The 21,313-nt window shown below is 38.6% G+C and overlaps 1 protein-coding gene across 4 annotated transcripts in view; it reads left to right on the forward strand.

Annotated features, from left to right (window-relative positions):
• The window catches only part of SMYD3 (SET and MYND domain containing 3), a 364,192-nt gene that overhangs the window by 310,996 nt on the left and 31,883 nt on the right, over positions 1–21,313 (forward strand). For all 4 annotated transcript variants that reach the window (XM_015283995.4, XM_025149272.3, XM_040698515.2 and 1 more), the window contains 2 exons: positions 6,119–6,206; positions 9,613–9,787. In XM_015283995.4, coding sequence (XP_015139481.4) covers positions 6,119–6,206; positions 9,613–9,787 — 263 coding nt within the window. The remainder of the gene's footprint in view (positions 1–6,118; positions 6,207–9,612; positions 9,788–21,313) is intronic.

Consider the following 21,313-nt stretch of genomic DNA (forward strand, 5'->3'; position numbering starts at 1 on the left):
TATTCTGAGAATTTTGAACCTGTGTGTCTCATGCAGGCGTACCTGTTACATCTTCATTTGTAGACTCAAGAAACAGTGTAGATTTGCCTGAAAGTTGTCGGTTCAATTGTTGATAGGCCTAGAGATTACCTTAATAAATGTGCAATTTCTAAGTCTGAAATCCCAACCTCACTATGGATTGCTACAGATTAGGCTGAACAGTATCAAATTACCAAAAAGTACCAAATTACCCATGAGAATTTTTTGGACTGATAGTAGAAATTACAGTGGAAACACAAATGCACCAAGAATTTTTGGAAATGAATAACTTCCATCATAGGCGCTGGGGTCCTGGGCCTGCAAAGAGCCAGTCATCCCAAAGGGACCCCACTGGTGGGGACCTACTAAGTTGGTTGTCCCACAAGGGTTTTGTGAAACAGTTCGGAGAAAGGGCTGTGAAAGGACTGGGATAGCCCCTGTGCAGTCATGACTAAGTAACCTGATATCCTACTAGTATGTTGCTTTTTGAGAAAAGAAATACTGCCTGCAGTGCAGCTTAGATTTTTGTCACAGAGAGTGCATATAAAACAGAAAATATTTCATAGTAACACTTGATTTGTGAGTGTCATCAATATTGGAAAAAATGAGGCGGGCTGTGAGATCCAAGACTAGTGAAAAGCTTTCAGTCTTTTGGTGTTTGTTTTTTTTTTTTCTTTTCTTATTATGGGATTTTATACACATACACTCTAATGATTGTTCTGACACCACACTTATACATTAAATCACCATAATCATCAGTTATATATAATGCTTACCAGGTAACAAGAGAGTGTGTCCATAATGACCCTGTTTCTACAGTACCCAGCATTTTCATGAATGAATTGAAAGTAATTGCAGAATCATTGCCAGTTATATTTGTGTGACAAAGACTGAGAGAATAATAAACATTTATGAGAACAGGTAAATCATACAGAGTAACTGGAATTGCTTAGTAAATTAGACCTTGAAATAAATTATGCCACCACTGTAAAGGTAGGAAACAAGTCCTACATCTGAAATGGAGTTCTAAAAGTATGATTTATTTCACCAAATCTCAGACAGCTGTAGAGCATCTGAGCTAGTTACTCTTGCTTTCTGGTATGGGTAAAATGGAGAAAAAAAGGACGCTCTTTGACTGCTATTCATCTGATCTGTAATGGCTGCTCTGAAAGTAGTGCCTTCTATTTTATTATGTTGGCACATGATGGCAGAGGCAGGCATTGGTGGTATGGCAGTATAGCTTGAACCTTCCCACCAATATTCCATTACACATCGTTGCTGTGTGACGGATGGCAGCAGAGAGGCAGTCTGACAGAATGGCATCTGACATGGAAGTGTGTTTGAAGCAAAAGGGTGCCACTGAATTCCTCCACGTGGAAAAAAATGGCACCCACTGCCATTCATCTACACTTATGGAATGTTTATGAACCCCAAATGGTGGATGTGAGCAAAGTGAGGAGGTAGGCAGTATATTTCAGCAGTGGTGAACGTCAACAGTGGGCCACCTCTGCTGGTGCCACTTTTTACGGGCACAGCATGCAGGCTAGCTAATGGTGGTGACTGTGTTGAGAAATAGTGTTTTGCAGCTGAGAATTTTCTCTACCAAGTAGTGTTATTGTGCTCTTTGTATCTCTTTTTGTTTCCATGGAAATAAATAGGAGACCTTACCTTCAAAGTGACCTATGTATTTTAGCACTTTGCTTTAGAACAACACAAATTGCACCTGAGAGTGCCTCTCTTTCTCTGTCAAATAGAAAAGTAGTCCAAATATCTACATTTGGTCAGATGAATCTCAGCATGGGTATCTGAACAGAAATGAAAAATGTTGTATCCTGCTCTGTTCAAGAAGGCTAAGGTTGGATTACAAGCAGGGGATTCAGTAGGAGGAGGGATGTTGTTTTACTTCCTCTGTAACACAAAATATATAGATACAGTGGTCTTTGAAAATGCAATTTAAAAATGCATGCATCTAAAAAAATCACAGAAATGAGTAGAAGTGGGTTGCAGTGAATAAGAGTGGAGTATGATTCTTAAAGAAATGCAAATTTTTGTGTGTGTGCAGAATTGTGAGTCTGACACACTGGATTTGGAACTGGAAGAAGCCGAGAGCTGTTACTCTATTTGCTCCTCTCTAAACTTGTACTTTAGAACTTGATTAACTCCAAGGTGTTGCTGGGATAAATTTATCTTGGTCACATTTCATCTTGTTAGATCAAGCTTCTTGAGATAGATGTTGATCTTAATTTTCTCTTTCTTAAAAGCATGACATTGTAATAAATTTCCCACTGTAGTTTCTGATGCTTCATTTTAAGTTGCCAGGGAAACATAGTGTGTAGCTAAGTTAAACAATGTTAGGGGAAGGATATTCGTGCAACTATCTGAATGTCCTTGTTTTCTTTCTGGTGATTGTATGCAGGGTGTGGGGAAACTTTCATCTTGATTTGTTTGCCTGAGTCCTTAAACGTGGATGGTGTGAAGGACTGTTAAATATTCCAGTACAATTTAGAGTATTACTAGCCTCAGTTCTTTTGCCATTCCAGACACCAGAGTCTGTAATCTGTGAAGTTAAGTGCTACATGAACAGCCATTATAAATGACGTGAGGTAATGCAGCCTGCCTAATGCTGAACAATGTACTTTACAGTTGCAATATGGCATGCAGCCATAATGTGTCTTGTTTTACTTTCAAAATTCTAAAATAAAAAGTATAAATTCATTTTGTTCTGAAGTAGGGCTCATCCCCTCATGACAGTCTTACTGGGAACACAATACTGTTTTTATTCTGTGGAGTAGCCTTGGAATCACTACATTATCACAGCCACTCTATTCAGAGCTGTATGGCAAACAATATGAGGCCTTCTCTTTTGCCAGCTCAGCTTCTGGTGAGGACAACCTTGTACAAGTTTAGCAGGATAGTTGAACTGGCATTTGTGCATCTGGCTTTTTTTTCATGGGGCAGGACAGGGAAGCTTTTGAGACTTATGTCACATGTGAATCTTGGTCATGACAGTTCATTTGGGCCAGCACTTTGCATTGGCCCTTTCACATTTGCATAGCTCCTAACAAAGTCATTTTCAAGACTGCAAGTGGGTGAAGATTTAGGATTCTGTAAAACACAGCCCATGTGAATCGTGTGATGCTTTCCTCTTGACACCAGATCTAAAACACTGAGTTAATGTGTTTACTACAAACATGCTGTCAGTGGTTGCTGCACTATTGAACAGAATTAGAAAGTTGTTATTTATGCTTTCAGAGCATAATGTACTAGGGATCTACTTTAAAATGTCATGCCATTATTTAAATGTCTGAGCTCTTCAGAAACCTTCTTCAGACAAAACCTGAGAAAACCTCATCAGTTTTTAACCCACTAAGTTGGTCAGAATTGTTCTTTCAGATTCACACCTGTACTTGACACCTAAATTTTTTAGAAATTAAGCAAATCATAAAGTTGTGGTCTGCTCTTTATTGTGAAATGCTCAGATATTTGAGATACGCATAGCTTTTAAGCAGTTAAAATATTAAGTTTCATAAAGTTTCCTTATGAAGCTATTTTTAAAGCTACCACAAAAAGAGAGCAGGAGCAGAATTATGTGCTGCTGCCTCACTGGATTGTAATTATTTAGTCACACGTTTTATGTCCAGAAGAAACCATTGTCATTTGGTGTGGAGGGCAGAAGGGTTCTCAGTGACAGACCTTTTTGGTGGCCTTGAAGCTCCTACATGGCTGTCTGTTTGGAAGCAGCCACTGTGCCTTGAACAAGAGTGTTCAGGAGAGGACGGGTCTTCTTTGGTGTATGAATATCTGGCGAAGAATAGGTAAATGTAAAAGGGCCAGCTGACCAGGTCTTTGCTTTTTCTTATGTAAGCCAGTCCCCAAAATGCCTCTTCTTGAAAACAAAGAAAATATCTCTTTGAAACTTGTGACTTAAATCCTTCCCAGGGCTGGGCTGGGTGCCCAGCTCCTTCCATCCTGAAGTGTCTTATAAAAGGGATAAAGACCATGAATCCAGAGGGGGTTTTGAGATTATTTGACCAACAGTCACTCCTTATTCTCCACCTGATATTTTTAAAGCCTCTGATTACTTTTTCCTATGCTCTAGTGTAGAGGTTAGAGGAAACTTTGACCTTGGACTGCACTGTGTTCATGAAATTCTAGAAGACAAAGCAAAGCAACTGAAAAAGTTGTCAATGAATGTTTTAACTTGATTCATCCATCAGTCCCACAGTGAGCAAATCAAATCCCAATGGTACTTTGCATCAGTCATTGGCCTGTGACTTGTTGCATAGGTTTCTTTCTTTGATTTACAAATCCATCTCTTGTTTCTGAGTTCTTAGTTGTAAGGCTTTACTACATGCTACAGAAACACTGAGAATTGTATTTGGACTTAAATGAATTTTTGTTTTCCATGTAGCTCCTTAAACCCTGTATTTCACAGACATCATTATTAATATCTAGATTTGTCTTTTAAATCTACCAGTGAACAGCACTTATCTACAAAGGTGTTTTAGAATCAGATTGCTACGTGTTAGCAGGCTGAGCTCAGAAATGGACATATTCCCTCAAAAACTGGAAGAGGTTATGCTAAAGCTAACAGATCGATGTCAGTCTCTTGCAAAGCAGGAACAGAGCTGGTTGTGTCCATTAACTGTACCAACAACATTTCCACAACATATGCTTGCTTCTCCTAACATTCACCTTATGTTCTTCTGGTGGCAAATTCAGCTATGTGCAGAATTATTTCCAGATGAGCTTTTTGATCAGAGAATTGATTGTGTGGGAAGTACACATGCCAAACGCATTGAGGTAAGGCTTCCCTCCTTGTAGTTTGTGCCCTGCAGATATGTGGGGCAGCTGATACCAGTCTAATTTAATCCTCCCAGGAATACACAGAGGTCTGGGGTTTTATGGAGTACATGGAAGAACAAAACTGCAAATTGAATGGGAAAGCGAGTGCTGATTCTTACTATAAATATTTTCTGCTTTGAATTCAAGGTAAATAAGGAGCAGTGGAGTATGAAAATTATGCTTTTCTAGACAGATACAAATTGCAAGCTTTTTAATAAATAGAGGCAGTCCTCTGATAAACAGTGAGCATCTGCTGGTTACAGAGTGGCTTGGTTAGATGCTAACGCGTGTTCTCTATTAATCTCCAGGCCTCCATTCCTGCTGAAGGCTGATCTTTCAGAACTGTATTTAAAATAGTCCTGAATTTACACTTTAAAAAGTCTTTTGAGAGTAGCAGAGCCTTTTGTAAGAAGAGAGAGATAATGAACTGCAATGTCTTAAAGGCCAGATTTTTAAAGGTATTTAAGTGCTTATAGCAATGGAAATTGAATATCTAGATGCTTTTGGAAATCCCTCAAGATGCTTAGTTGTGTCTGCAGGATGCTTTAATAAATTTGTTCCAAGTGGTTTGCCTGAGGTGCAGTTAGTCCCTGCTAGAGAGCTGGAAGAGAAACTGTTTCCCTTTCTGCTGTAACCATTAATCATTTTTGCCTTCTTTATAATAAAGTGATAGGAAAATGTAACTGTTTATATAATCGAGTGGAATAAGGAAGAAATAATAGTGAATTATAAAACAAAACCAAAGTTCGGCTTTTTCTGGGTTGTAGACATTTCCTGTAAGCTCATGCTTGCAATTGTACCCTTCCTCTGCTTGTGAAGTCTCAATAATCAGCATGTGGTTAAACAAAATTATTTGCTAAATACCTTCTACAATGTGGTTAAGAGTCTGTGAAGTATTAGGTATCGGGTTTTTGAGAGAAATTGATCTTCTCAATGTGTTTTGTAGGAAAAAGTCACATGCCACTGGTTCTCTTTCCTGAGTTATCATAGCTCTTGTTGTAAACCTGGCATCTGGTTTGAGTATTTGATGTTTCCATGTCTGCATTCATTTTCCTCCATATCTTCTCCTTTGCTTACAAAAACTGGCTAACTATGAACATAAAGTAAAATTAATTTTTTGTTCTTCCAGAAAAAAAGTGATCAAATTCTCCAAATTTTTTTTTGTCAGTGTGTTTTTTTTTAGATTACTTTTCATCATTATTGCATCCTCTCATTTACTGCTTTCCTAATCAAATGCTTTCTTCTTTTTAACCAGGATGCTAAGAAATTGGCAGGTGAAGAGCCTGCTTGGAAGGAAGTCAAAGATGCTGTAAATGAGGTGAAATATCCAAAATCAAAAGAAGGTATCCTTTCAGTGACATGCAACAGTCTGTCATTCCGCTGTGAACACAATCATGAGGTAAAGCAGTTAATCTTTTGAGATTTCTCCCCTAGAAGTTTTTCTTTTATGTTGTTTTAAAAAGAATTTTAATTCACTTGATGTGAGTACATATAAACCATGTAATACTCTCAGTTGTGCTAGTGATTATAGAGTCTCTGGTTTCTTGGAATGGAACTGCTTCATGGCAGGGATAGCAGGTATCTGGGGTGGAGAAGGTATAATTTGGCTCAAACTTAGACTTCTGCCATAGCAGTCTTCATATAAATCCATTTCTAAATGGAATAAAACTCAAACTGAAATGTTCTTTCTCCCATTATGCCCATGGTGAACAATCCAGGTTCTCATTCCTTGCATAGCAATGATAATAGCAAAGGCATAATCGTAGTCAGGGTCACTGCAAAAATTATTGAATCATTGTAGTAACTTACATAGCAATTAAGTGATAATTAAACAAATTAAATGTAATAACAGGGTTGGAGGCTAATGGCCATCATGTATACATTCAGTTCAATTAAAACTCCAGTGAACAGCAAAGACCAAAAAAAGACAAGTAGAAGGGAAGTGGAGATTTTTTTCTAGAAGAGTTTGTCCATATTGATCCATTTCTCATCTTCATCTATTCAGTGGAATTTCAGTGACCGTGAATTCCACTGTATTGTAGTAAGGTGTTGTGCTGTTTTCTGAAGCCTGGGCTATCTCTGGAGCCAGAGAGAATAACATCTTCCAGTACTCTGTTTCATCAGTATAAAGAACAATTTTGTGCAGTGGTATTCCAAACTGGAAACGTAATTTCTTTTCTGTAACCATAAATAAATAAATACATTTTCTCTCTATTCCAGACATGCTCAGTCTGATGGCAAAAGGGCTGTTGCTAAGGGAAATGCTCATCTCAGCAACACTCATACAGTAGTCTGTAAACTGGTTTAAGTTTCTCTGTAGTCACTGACTTGAGATGTGCAATAGTGAACAAGATCTTCAACTGTAGTTTAGGGCCCATGTTTTAACATGGACTTCAAATTATAAATATCCAACATGAGGCTGAAATAATTTTGGTACCAACTGATAAGGAGCCAAAATACTCTGCAATTTAATGTCCTTATATTTAATTGCAGCAGAAATTGCACCTACTGAATTTTGCGAGGATCTTTAATATTGCTCATTTAGCTAATGTTTACAAATGAATCAAACACACCATAGTAAAAGCTGTCAGGACTGGTTGAAAAATTATGCCACTATTGTCTGTTCAGTTTCTGTTCTCAGATATGGGAAATTTGAAATGTCACCTATTCCACTGCAGCACAGTGCTGTTCCACTGCTAATTGTCATGCATTAGTGAGCACAATGCATGAGGAAGGGGCTTGCCATTGGTCCACTTGCCAACAGTGAACAGAATTCTTCTTTGCTGACTGAACCACATAGTGATTCCTTTCTGCAAATGTATTCTTTTTAGCAAGTTAAATGAATAGTTTCTACAGTTTAGAAAAGTAGTGACTTCCAAAATCTGAGCTGCTGATAGAGTGTTGCAATGCTTAATCTGCAGTTAAGAGAACAGGAAACAATGTGTGTGTTTAAAATTGTCTCAGAAAATCCAGTTCAGGCAAAAAAAAAAAAAAAAAAAAAAAGGAAAAAAAGGATATTAAAGTCAAGTGCAGGGGGATTGCTGTGTGCTGCTCAACAGCAGCAGGGTTGCTCAAAAGCTGCTTCTCCAGTCTTGGGACCAGATGTAAGATAGCCAGCTTCCCCTTTTGTGCCAGTGCAGTTGGTAGTGGATTTTCTAGTTTGCAATTTATGTACCTGAAAATTTGTTCCCAACAGGTTGTGTGGTATAACACTTCTGCTATTAGATTCAAGTGAATGAACAAAGCAACATAATGAGGAATAAAAGCAGAGCAATACTGCACATCAGCTAAAATGGTAATCTTTCAGGAATGTCAGTGCTTCGCACCTTTTACAAAACATTGTATCAAGTAGAAATAATATCCCTCATTCTTCTGATTGTCTGCCCTTAATCAGTTGTAGAAAATACATTAATGTTGGTCAGAGATATAAAGGTTGAGGTGCAATTTCGTAATAACACATTCCTTCCCTTACAGTTCCTTCAATCCAAGGACATGGGAGCGATGCACAGATAATTGGTTTAGCCTTGTAACAACCATGCTATAAATCTGGCCCAGACACGCAGTGGTCACATTCTTAAATTTAGGTATGTAAATATTCCCATGTTCAGGAAGGACTAATTACTTCGTCATAGGGTTATCATTGTGCACTTACATCCATTGCTGGATTGGCGTGAATAACATTTGCAGTAATGTCATGAAGATAATTGCTGATCGTCCTTGAGTTGATTGTGTAGAAAGGACTCTGATACAAGCAGCGCTCTTACTTCTCTTACTGTAACTCTTGTTTGTTTAATTTGTCACACTTATGTATGGTAACAATTTTTAGTGTTTAGACTGCTTGCATTCTGGGACTCCCATAAGGTTCCAGATGATATTACCCATTTAAAATCTTGGAAGATCAGTGTTCAGTTTAGCTGTGGTCAAAGAGTGAAGAAGCTGGTCCACTGAGAAGCTAAAGCAGTTTAGAATGTAATAAAAATAAGTGATTTCTGATAAGGCACATCCAACTGATGTGAATGCAGTCCCCAGCTTACTTTTCCTCTCTGCCAAACACAAAAATCTTCTCAATAGTATTGGATGTAAAAATCGTCTTCATCTTCACTGCCATGATCCCTAAACACAGGCTGTGCTCAGACATCAGAATTGTGATGCTTTTTTTTTTTTCCAGTGCAGGAAACAAGCAGCAATATATGGAAAAAAAGCAGTACTTCTTGCAGCTGTTTCAAGGATGAAAAAGTAGTAATTGCAAGAAATTTATGAGAATTTGAAAAAAAATCCAATGCAGCTTGAAAATACATGTCATTATTTTAGTACATAGAAAATTAAATTTCTTTTTTTAGCTCAAGAAACATTTTTTGAAGGCATATTTCCATGGATTCCTGCTGTTGGGTGTAAGATTTGAAGGAATAACTCCAGTAAATAATGATTCTTCAACAGCTAAAACAAAAGTAACTGAATTTTAGTTTGCTACCTATTAAAGAATCTTGTAATTCTGTCTTTTTTTTTTTTTCATTTACCTCTTATTGCTGAAATTCTGCCCTCTTTACGAGTTGTTTTGCTGAGTGTAAACCAAGCACAGTTACCTAAGCTGCCACTCAGGAGTTCAAATATGTTTTCAAGAATGGAAGCAGTCTGAAATGATGGCGGCTTTTTTGTCTTAATATGCTGTAGCTCCCACTCCTTTTTAACAACATTTTGGGCCCGGGTTTTTTGCTTTAAGGATATTTCCTTAACTATGGCCAATAACAGAGTGGGAAAAGGTTCTGGCAAAATGTCAGCATCTCTTGAGCAGCCATACCAGTCATCTTCCAGATACAAACATCTATCAGCTGAAACTGCTGGACTGTGCTATGGATGCCTGTATAAACCTTGAAGCCTGGGAACAAGCTTTGTGTTATGGCAGCAGGACACTTGGACCGTACAGGTAAGAGTTGCAGCGGATTCAGCTGTTTCCAGCTACGAGTGTGTGTTGGGGAGCGTCTCATTACAGGGTGAGATGCTGACTAGATGCTGCTTAGTGGTTTTTACTTCTTGCTGTAAATCTTGCCTTGCTTTCCTGATAAATAGATGAAGCAGAAGTTCCATTCTGCTTGCATAGTCAGGCTAAGAGTGAATAAAATGATAATAGGAACTATAACTGATTATCAACTCCTTGGTGTTGCGTGTATTCAGATGCTACCCCACCACTCTGATCAGAAGCTGACATTCTGGTTCAGGCCACGTTGTGTGAGGATATCAGTACTTCATGCTGAGCTGTGTTAAGGTTGGGCGACAGTGCTGTCTGGAATGTATATTCTCACTGTGCTCTGTACAGGGAGTTTGCAGGAAAAAAAAGTTTAATCTTGTAAAATGAAGTTTCAGCTCAAAGTGAAAAAGCCTCTCTACGTTGTTTTGATAACTGCGAGGGTCCAAGGCCTTGTCAGTACTTGATCCTATTCTGTGTGCTGGGGGAGTTTCTGAGTCTGATGGCCTTTCTTTGGAATTCAAGGATGCTGTAGAAGATTCTACTTCTGTTTGAAAAGAAAAGAAAAGAAAAAAGATTCCTGTTTTAAAAGGTTTGTTTTGAAAGTTCTGGATATCTGGGTTGTTTGTAACTAGATGATAAACCCGAGCCGAATGTCTGGATATAGTGTTGTTCATGCATGAATGTTCCTTCTAGGGAAGGTATTTGTTAGAGCATCCCTTTCTTCACTTAGGTTTTGCCATACCATGTACATCAATATATGCTGCTGTGAGTATCAGCATTTCAGATTTTACAGATTGTGTAATCAAACCAGGCTGCCATCAGCACGCAGTATTTTGCCTGAGGAAATTTCATCTGGGAGCCTGTTTCTGCATGACACTCTGGGCAGCAGCTGAGAAACAATGCAGCATTTCAGAGCTTTCACCATAACGCAGTTAGTGAGAAATCTGTGTGGTCTGTGCTACACCAGTACTGCAGAGAAGTGATGCGTTTGTAGTCACTGTTACCTCTCACACAGGTGGGCAGGAGTGCCAACAAGCTCTCATGTTTCTTTGGGGTGAAGTTCACATCACACGTGTCCCACTTAGCCTTCTGAACAGGGCTGGTGCATTACTGCAGCAGGACACGCTTCCTGCCGGCCTTTCCCCTGTGCCAGCTCTGCCTGAGCAGAGCAGCTTCCTGTTTCAATGCTCTCTCTTGGGTTTTGTTTAATAACTCGTTAACTCAATTCTTCACAACTGAACGCTGAGGATTTTTTTTACGGAGAGCAAAGATTACAGGGAGACCGAGAGCGTTTTTACCAGATCATGTAATAAAGCTTTCTCTGTTTTGCTTACTGAATCATACTGTAGTATGATTCAAGTGGTTTAATGCAGGAGATTGGATATGAAGGAAAGGGTTTGAGTTTGTTAGTTCAATTAGTATCTCTTAGGAAATGCTGTTTGCACGAGGTACTTGACCTTTTTATGTAACTTAAAGAACTTATCCTTATTCTCCCTTCATCCAGAAGCTTATTTAAGAGTGATTTTCACTTGTATATATATATATATATATATACACCTTAAAGTCATCACGATAAACTCTGACACACCTGTAACAAAATCCTCAGTTTCTCATTACAACAAATTGCGCCCTAAGCAGCAGGAGAGCAAATCCTAGGAAATCTTTTGGGATGCATTGAATTTTTCCTGTTGAATCAATCTACTGCTTGGCTGCTCCTGCAGTTCCATTATAGCTATCTATTTTCCTTTTCTCAGCTCTGGAAAACACATTCATGGTGCTCTCCGCAGGGAATCACCTGAGATTTCTAGCAGTCCATATAGATAGGAAATCGTTGTCACAACCTTACAGGCTCAGGAGAATTGGTCAAAAACAGTTTTAATTTCTGGTAATGTGTTTATTGTGCATTTTCCATTTCTTTAGCAGCGGGACTAATTTTCAGTGCTGTGTAATGCACTGAATTGCAGTGCATGTTTTTATTTTGCTAGTTGCTGACTTTTTATGAATCATCACTTCATGCAACTGGTGGCTAAATGGATGGCTGAACTGCCTAAAGCTGATTGGTCACAGTGAATGCCAACCTCTGAGTTTTAAGTAGTGGCAATGACATTTGCCAAGGAACATTGTTTAGGACCTCTCAAATATTTTTAGAACTTCCAAAGGAAGGGAGAGATGGTGGCTCTCGAAATGAAAAGATGCCTCCTCTTGTGCTGAACCGTAACTGTCCATTATTTGTTACAACATGTACTTTCACTGAATAGCCTAAGCCAAGTGTATCTACACAGCTTTTCTTGTAAATGTCACAGTAATTGCTGTCTGTCTGAGAGCCTTAACAAAAACTGAGGCATTTGCCTATGTGAAAGCTGCCCCACATCAGAGTCAGCACTCAGCAGCTTGTAAAAATAAACTTCCTTTCAAAAATCCTCCACACACAGAATAACAGAGTATCAGCAAGAGGTTGCATGGGTATGTCATGTCTCTGCACATTCGCACTCTGGGCTGACTGCTGCACATGAAGGCTCTGATTCAGAGATACTGCCCTCATCACACTTTTCTTACTTCTGGGGAAGGAGCCCAGTGTTTGGCCCTCCGATTACAAAGAGGGCACATATGTTCTGGGCATTTGGCTTGGGGTTTTTATTGTTTTCCTTTTCCCTTTGCATCAAGTACTCAGTGTTTGCACTGGATACAGTGGCAGTGTGCATCTGTTTTAAAACTCTGCTTCAGCTGTTGTAGCATGAGAACCAGAGACAGAAGAAGTGGCTAGGTGACACTGTGGACCTTTTTTGTTTAGAAAGCAGAGTGGATGAGATGAAGCTGTGCTGCCTCTCTGGGCACTTGTGGTATCGGGTCTGGTGAGATTCTGATGCACCTCTTTTTCCCCGCATGCTTCCCCGCCTCCATCTTCCCTCTGCTGAATCAGCAGCAAAGCAGGGCTTGTGCTGATGTGGCTGTTCTGCTTCATGGAAGGAGGGAGCTGGGGAGATGTGAGCATCATATTAGGTGTGCATCATTTGTCTGCTTTTCTCACTTCTACTATGCTCCATCCCTTCCAGCGTCATTCTGCAGTATTCCCTTAGCTGACCTTCTTTCAGTGACTGAAGTTTTTCAGGGAACAGGGAAGGCAGCCCCAATCAGCACAAATTCAGATTATTTTGCAAAGGCCGTGACCAGGATAAGCTTACTGCAGAATATTTTGTACTCTCCAGAACAAGTCCTGTATGGTAGGTCACAACAGGACCCAGGATATATTTAAGATATAGTTGAATTCTCATTGTGTGAATGAAATGTCAGTCAGGAATTTTTGATTTAGAATTCTATTTCAATAGATATGATGGACAGTAGTTTCTAAGTCTATGAACTTCTATCAGAAGGCAGATTAAAAATTAATGGCTGCTACAGTATCTTTTCCTTGAGTCATGATTTTGTAATAAAAAAAAAGCCAAAAGTAGCTGTAGAACCTAATATTCTACAAAGAGGCTCTCAACCCATTTTTAATTCTTCAAATGTGGTGTAATAATGAACCTAATTTTTGTTGTCTAATTTCCCCCTCTCTTTTTAAAAATCCCTGATCTTACAGGTCTGTGTTTTCTAATAGACGCATCCAACTTTATCTGTGATGTATAGTTCATTTACTGAGCTGAGAGGACTCCCAAGTACTGGCTAGTTCTGAGGCACCTTCCTCGAATTTACATGTATGTTGACTGTTGGGGTACCTAGAAAAAACAAACAAACACACACACATACTCAAGTGAGTTGCAGTGATAGATAGAACCACTGGGGGATGCTGATGCTTAAGGGTTAAGGTCTAGATTTAGCACCAATTGGCACCTTGCTTATGGGAGGTCCCCTGGGGACTAGTGCATGGCTGGCTGATGTCTGAACCTATAGATAGGAGTCATTCAGTGACCAAAGTTCAGTGTCTTAATCATGAAAGATCAGTAGTAAACATACCTATTACCTGTGGGATCACGTGAGAGGGAGACAAAAATGCGAAGGTGGGGAAACAATTTAGAGAAAGAATGAAACAAAGAACAGAAAGAATAATAGCTAGTTCTGCTTTCTTTTGTAGAGTTTTAGAAAGTGGCATTTGTCTCTGAAACTCAGAGAAGTATGTGTGGGAAGAAAAGACACCTGTAAGACATGAAAAGCTACAGCTTATGGAATCATCAGAATAGATGAGGTAGCCTTTCTTCGTGATGTCTAAAAACAAGCATGAATTGATTTGTGGTTCATCAATGGTTCCATTGTTTTGTCATCTAGAGATAGTAAAGTCAAGTAAACATAAAGAATTTGAGAAAGAAGGAATGAGGTACATTTACAAAAAGAATAGGTTGTATCTGTGCAAAGGTGTAAGGCTGGGGGCACCACAGACCCCTAAGGAGCTGTTGCAAGAAACCAAGTGAAGAGCACCACTCATTTCCCTTCAAAGTAGGGAAACAAACAGAAGGAAGAGAGAGCTTGGTAGTGACAAATTGCTAAAGCTGGAGAGATGGTGGGCAGTACTGGGAGCACTTCTCCACTTTCCTTTCCTTCCAGGTTATTGATAGCAGACCACAGATTGTGGAGTTGGTGTTTGGTGGGTTATATGAAATTAGTTAGCAGTATTAGCATAAATCAGTGGAACCAAACTATCTTTACAAGCTGCCACAGCTCAAGAAGCAATGAGGTATCCTCATGAGAGACCACTGTGAGTTACCTTTGTAGTCTGAAAAATGTTCTTCACCTCAGTGACTGTTTTTTAATACTTACTTAAACATCTTCATTGAATCATGTCAGAATCATTAAGATTGGAAAAGACTTCTAAGATCATCTAGTCCAACCATTACTGCTGCAAAGTTTTCCTAGTGGTGGTCAGCCAGTAGCTTATATATGCATACTGGTTCCTTCAAGCTTCAGCTTATAGATTCAGTTTTAGTTGCTAGTTTCACCGTTCACTTACACAAATATCAAGTATCTCCTAGTGTAATTCAAGCCTCCCAATGCACAGCACACTGTATATTGCCATCTTACATAGGTTTCAAAAAACTTAAGGTATATATGAACATTTACATCATCTGTATGATCATTGTCTTTGTTCCTATTTTAAACCCTGAAAAAACAGAGGTAACACAGGCTTCACAATAAAATTTCATGTTGCATATTTGGTATTTGGACTTTACTTTTGGAGTGATCTACACAATTCCTCCAAATGACAATTTTTTTGCAGTGATGTTTGCACAATTTCTGGATTTTTTGTACCCATTTTACAAATAAACGGGGAGCATGCTTGTCCCTGGATCTTTAGGGATCCCTCAAGAGACTTCAGCCACTCACTCCAACCGTTTCTTCCTGCCAACTTACTCCCCATCAGAGCCTTTCTCCCCACCAATCCCAATAGCCTTCTCCAAAAATGAAATATTTTGTCTGAGGTCTGGTGCCTAAGCTATCTATGTCTCAATCAACTCATTTCCTGCTTAGGAAATGGATTTTCTGGTTTGCTGCTTGCTTGATAGTATGTCTGTGCAGCACCACCACCTTTGATGCTTTAATTCTTTTCTAGCTGTCTTGTATCCTTCTATTACAACTGTTTGTTTTCCCCAAAGTGAAAATAAGGTACATAAACTTCATTGACTTCTGTAAACACAAGCTCCAGTTAGTGCTTTACTGCCTACTTTTCTTCATTTTCACATATGTGCATGATGTAACATTTCTTTGCTGTTCTCTCCAGTCATACAATCTATTTTTCCAGACATAATTTAGATATTTTTAGGCTGTCCAATATACTATATCACACGTAAGAAGTACAGCAACATTCCTGTTAATTCATATAATCATAGAATCGTTAAGGTTGGAAAGGCCACTGAGATCATCTAGTCCAACCATCAATGCATCACCTTGGAAGTACTTTGTTCCCAGTATATATAAAGCATTTCTAATCAGGTAGCCTGACTAAGACCGTTTCTGAAACAGCTTCATTGCTGTAAGGTGTTTGTAACAGTCCTCAGCCAGTAGCTCTTTATATACATACTGGTTCTTTCAAACTTCAGTTCAAGATTCTGCTTTCAGTTTTAGTTTCTTGTTTCACCTTTCATTTGCACCAAAGTCTATGTGAACCTGTATGTTACTAGTAGTGATCTCCTACTGATGTTAGTGAATGGAAGCACAGACATCTCCAGTTTCATTTTTCTCTGATTCAAGTGTTCATTTCTCCATCTCCCACCTGGCATTTCCAAAGTGTTTTGAGACATTTCTTGAAAGAACTGTGTTCTTTTTCAATGACAGTCTGTGGAGATTTTCTTTTGGTCCATCTCTTTCAGGTGAAGATAGTAGATCATTTAGAGCTTCATGCCCTATCTAGAATTAAGATTTCGGTCCTAGTTGGTCTGCCTCCCAGAACTGAAAGATTCAGATTGTTTCTGTAGCCCTTAAGTGGGAATGCTTGATATCTTTGTCTTGTAATCAGAAGATTCCCCCACACGCTTTTTTTCTTTTTATACTTGCAATTTAATTTCCACAGTCCTTCCTTGACCTCTTTTCATCAGTCTGCTTGCTGTTACACAAGTAAAGTAAACAACTGGCTAAGGTAAACATGAATATTAGACATTGCAGAAGTACTGAGCAGGTACAAATGTCTTCTATATTAACCTATAAATGCACGAGCAGGTGTTACAAGGAACCTGATTGCTGTGAGAAAAAATCAGCTTAGTTTTTCACGTGGAACAATTTGAAGAAGGCTGTTTGGGAATTCACAACGTCTGTATGAACTTTGGCAAGAGGAAAAGGGAAAACTCATAGCATACAGATTCTAAACAAAGGTTTGGTTAGAACCTGAGCTGGAGTAGGATTGGGAAGTGATGTCAAGGGAATAATTAACAGGTAAAAATATGTACGCCTGCACAGTTTTGGGTTGTTTTGGCAGTAGCTGAGTGTTATTTTGAAACTCGTGGTGAAAAGTGAAAAGAAAAATAAACTTTTAATGCTATCTTTGATTAAGGAGTTAAGAGAGAGGGGGCACGCAGAAAAGGGCAGTAGAGAAGTTATAAGGAACGAAGCATTCTCTAGGGAGAGAATTAGGAAAAGTCAATGACTAATCTTCTCCTTACTTCTCTGCACACCCAAAACCTGGATTGTGCAATTTAGAGTGAAAGAGATGACAGTGATGTGACGTGACCTTATGATTACTTGCAAAACTCTTTTGTATGTATTCCCTTGATTGCCACCAAAGGTGCTGCTTTCTTCCCTTCCTTTTCATCTTTTGTATAGAAAAATGTATCTGCTTTTGCCTAGAACCCCCAACACTGCTGGTATCTAACCCTGAGATGTCTGCTGAGCACTAGATTATCAATCCCCATGGTTAAACAGGTGAATTGGTGATTCACTTCTCCCAGCCCCCCTTTTCCAACCTTCTCCTGCAGGGACCCTACTCTTCCCTTGAGTATCGTGGAAGCTCTTTTCTCAGATTCAGTTTGTCATTTCATCATCATGCAAGACACAGAAGCCTGAACCACTTTCAGTGGTGTGACTTTGAAAATGAAAGTAAGACATAAGAAATGGAAGGCAAATGACTATTAGTAGAAAGCTGAACTAAGACAGTAACTAATTATAAATGTTGAAAGGATAACAAAGGACTTAGCACTGCTAAGAAAAAAGGCTTCAAGAAATAGAAAGTAGGTTGCCCAAAGGACCATCTGAACTGTCAAAAGTGAGAGCAAGATAAATGTATCAGAGAGCAAAGAATCACCTTGAGAAAACTATGCAAGTCTACTAGAGAACAGTGAAAAAATATTTTATGAACAAAGGTCATCTTGGACGAAAATGGAGGAATGCTCTGCAAGCTTGACCAGTAAAGGGAGAAAGAGAAGAGTACAGGCAACCAAAGGATAATTAGAAAAAGCACACAAATATCAAAATATGAGAGGAAAAACCCTTCCTTTTAACATCTCCCATAATCCCTTAAGATAACAGAGAGGACAAATAAGATGGATATTACCATGTTTGCTAATAGTTTCCTTAGGAGAAAAATCAGCTTTCTTCAGCAGTGCCATATGCTCTTGGATCATATGGTTGATGGACTGCCAGAAGTGAAGATTCTGGAATCAAAGTGTATTCATTACAACCATATCATGAATACATTTCCATATTAATTCAGATGTGTTGAATAGTGTACACCAAGGATTTAATGTGCTTTTAGGGCTGGTCAGCATTTCAGAAGTCTTTTTAAAACTGGGAAAAGTGGTAGCCAACAAGTAGAAGCATTCTCAACCAACTTTTCTACATGATTAATTGTCAATAAAGTAGAAAAGAGGAGAAGAAAAGAAAATATTTTCATATGGCAACGTTTTTGGAAGACTTTGAAAAATTTAATTAGATCCTACATTGCTACAAAACAAAAGGCTCGGTATATAGTGAAAATAGTGAAAACATTTAGGAGATTAATTTTATTGTCATAGAGGGAATTTGCAAGATTTACCATAGCGTTTTCTGGGAAGCTTTATTTTAGGCAGTGGCTCAAAATACACATTTTAAAAATGTTTCTGTAGATACGGCTGGAGGTCTTGCTTGGAAAGAAAGGAAAATTGTTGTACTTTATTCTGTCTGAAGCACAGTGTTCTGCGTGTTCTGAAGTGTTCTGAAGCGCAGACGTTTTGTCTGATTGAACGCAGCATAACTTCTCAAATCTTTCAGAGTTCACACAAAATAAGATACGACAGGGGGGTGTTCTACTAGTTATTTGCTCTCGTGACAATCACTATAGATAGCTTATCTTAAAAATTTGTCTCAGTACTGTGCCAGAGTAAGCCTGTTTATTTCTCAAGATATTTCAAAACATGTAACCAAGTTGGGTAATATTACCTCTACCAATTCAGCATCTCAAAATTTTGAGATGAAAAGCAGGTTTACGTGCTTTCTGTGAGATAACATCCTAAATGCATAGTCAGGCTTTATCTGTTGCTACCCATCTGGAGTCGGTTCATCTGTGTATTGTCTTACTGGCATGTTGCAGTGCAGGTGAGCTCTACCAATACTTAATATTTATCAAGAGATGCTATCAGATTGTGCAAGGTTCTTATGCCAGTGGACTGAAGGAGTATGTGTATGTTAAAAAAAAAGAAAAAGTATTTTTCCAATAACAGAGCATCAATATTAAGCTGTGAAACAAATAAAAATATATTGATTTGATTTTCAGTAAAAATAGTTAATTTTTCTAAGTACTCCATGCTTTCAACCCATCATGCTCTGAGAGCAGCATTGTCCCAGGTTAAATGTGTCTTCTGATACCTTGAAGAGAACACGAAAGTACAGTGGTTATACACCTGTGCTGTTTTAAACTGTGCCCATCCATGAGAAACCAACTCCACATGTTTCAGTGGAGCATGACTCTTTCCCTCCTGTTTGCAGTTACAAGGACTGTCACTGTGCCTGAACATTTTGAAAACATGAGGCATAGAGTATCTAACGCACCTAGTGATGCTAGTGGGGAACTGCAGCAAACCGTGCCCAGACCCTGCTAAATTAAATGATGAAACTGTGACATCAAATTTGCTGAACAAAAAGGACAAAGATCCATGGAAATCCGTGTTGGTTTGCAGACCCTTATTGAACAGATCTCAGCAATACATAGTTCAGTGACGTAAGACTTTCGCTATTGGTAGTAATGGTTTGTTGTACATCACAGGGCAGGGCTTTGTCTAGTAAGAGAATCAAGCACTAATTTTTCTTCTGTTTCAGCTATTTCATAAGTCAGAACTGGTCTAATATTTGCCAGGTTTCAAGCAGGTTAAAAATCATCTGAATGTGAAAGAAAACAAACTTACAATTTTTTTGATACTCATTGTGAATCTTTCTCTTTCTTTTTTTCCCCCTACATTTAACATAAAACATGGTCAGGTTCTTGGCTGTTCTGAACTGATTGAACTTGTTTTACATCAGGTAAGGATGTAAAGGATTTCACATGAAATTCTGCCTCTCTCCCAGACACAGATCCAGGCATTCAGAATGTATATTCATGTTTGCATATACTCCTTCCATATGTTAGTTTTTCTTACTGTTGTGGCCACCTAGCTAGGTAAATTCACTATTAGCAGGATTGCTGATGACTTTAGCAAGATTAGCTGTATTTTACTTCAATTTTATTGTTGTTGATTTTTATATCTGCCTGTTTTCACAGTCATTTTTATCAAAAACTCTTTGTAATGGTTTACTTCAAGCAAATATATGCGTACTTAAGCTATACAGTGTAAATTCTAGTAAATAGCAAAAGCCTTTGGCAACTCCTGAATGTTTCTCAGGCGGCTCATCCCTAGCTGACAGGGCTACCTTTTGGCAAATTTCTGCTTGGTTTTGTTTAACTGAGGTTTATAGAAGTGATCTGATTTGCAGGGTCCTTGGCAGTGCTACAGAGAAATACCTTAGACTGTTTCTGAAACAAAGTTAGCATGTTGTATTTAATACAATAACAGTACCCCAACTTGTGATTAAGTGCTTAGTGAGTTCCATTTCCTTATAAGAACATGTGTAAGAACCCAAGAATGTATGCCACAAGTGAACTAAGCATTAATCTATCAGCGGCTTAAGTGTGTTTGGGATAGTGCAATGGAAATATGCGGTATAATGACACGGTGTTGTTCTCTGGGAAGCATTTAAGAGCAGATGGAACCTGTAAAATAGACTGATTCATGAAAGTGTACAGCTTCTATCAGATTTGTTGGATGCTTCCTTGATTTAACCTAAATAAACACAGTCCCCATATGCTTGCATTATCAGTAAGGTGCCTGTAGCTGCAGGTGGGGGACCCAATATTAATGGGTGCACAGAAATTCATCGGGGAGGGGGTGTTACTGAAAAGGCATGTTTATTTCCTAGAATAGTGAGATGGGTAAACAGTACGGTATCTTTGTGGAATTATCCAGAGAAAGTGAAAAAAAGATTAAGCGTTCTACAGTAACATAAAGGAAAAAGATACTAGAGTCTCATTCCAGCTCAGTGAAAAATTAACTCCATAGCAAGCATCTTTTAAAATTCTAGCATTCAGTAGCATCTCTAAAAATGGGGTAGGACTCTACAGAAATGACCATACCAGTCCTCAGCATTTAATAGAAAATTCCCACCAATCTGCTAAAGCACACTAAAATTCTGCAGACAATGGATGTATCTGCACGTGTGCATGTATGTAAGACATAACATTTGTGTCCCTAAAGGAGACCTTCTGAGCAACATCTCTTGCTAATCTGAAGAAATTGTGCACCATATCAAGATCAGGGAAGACCCCTATATTTGTGCTAAGCATCACCAAAGTCAGCGCTTAATGAATTTTGAGTTACATGCCATTGTGGTCGTTGCAGTGTTTCAGTTTTGGTGTTCCAAAATCTGAGCCATTTGCAGAAAGCCTGCATTGATGTTTATCTCTCTATTTTATAATGAACTGAATCAATATATTAACTGAGTTAAAAGAAAGGCTAGATTTTCAAGTTTTTAATCTTGTTTGTTTGGAAGGTATCAAATCAA

This window comes from Gallus gallus, chromosome 3, assembly GCF_016699485.2.
Source record: "Gallus gallus isolate bGalGal1 chromosome 3, bGalGal1.mat.broiler.GRCg7b, whole genome shotgun sequence".
NCBI lineage: Eukaryota > Metazoa > Chordata > Aves > Galliformes > Phasianidae > Gallus > Gallus gallus.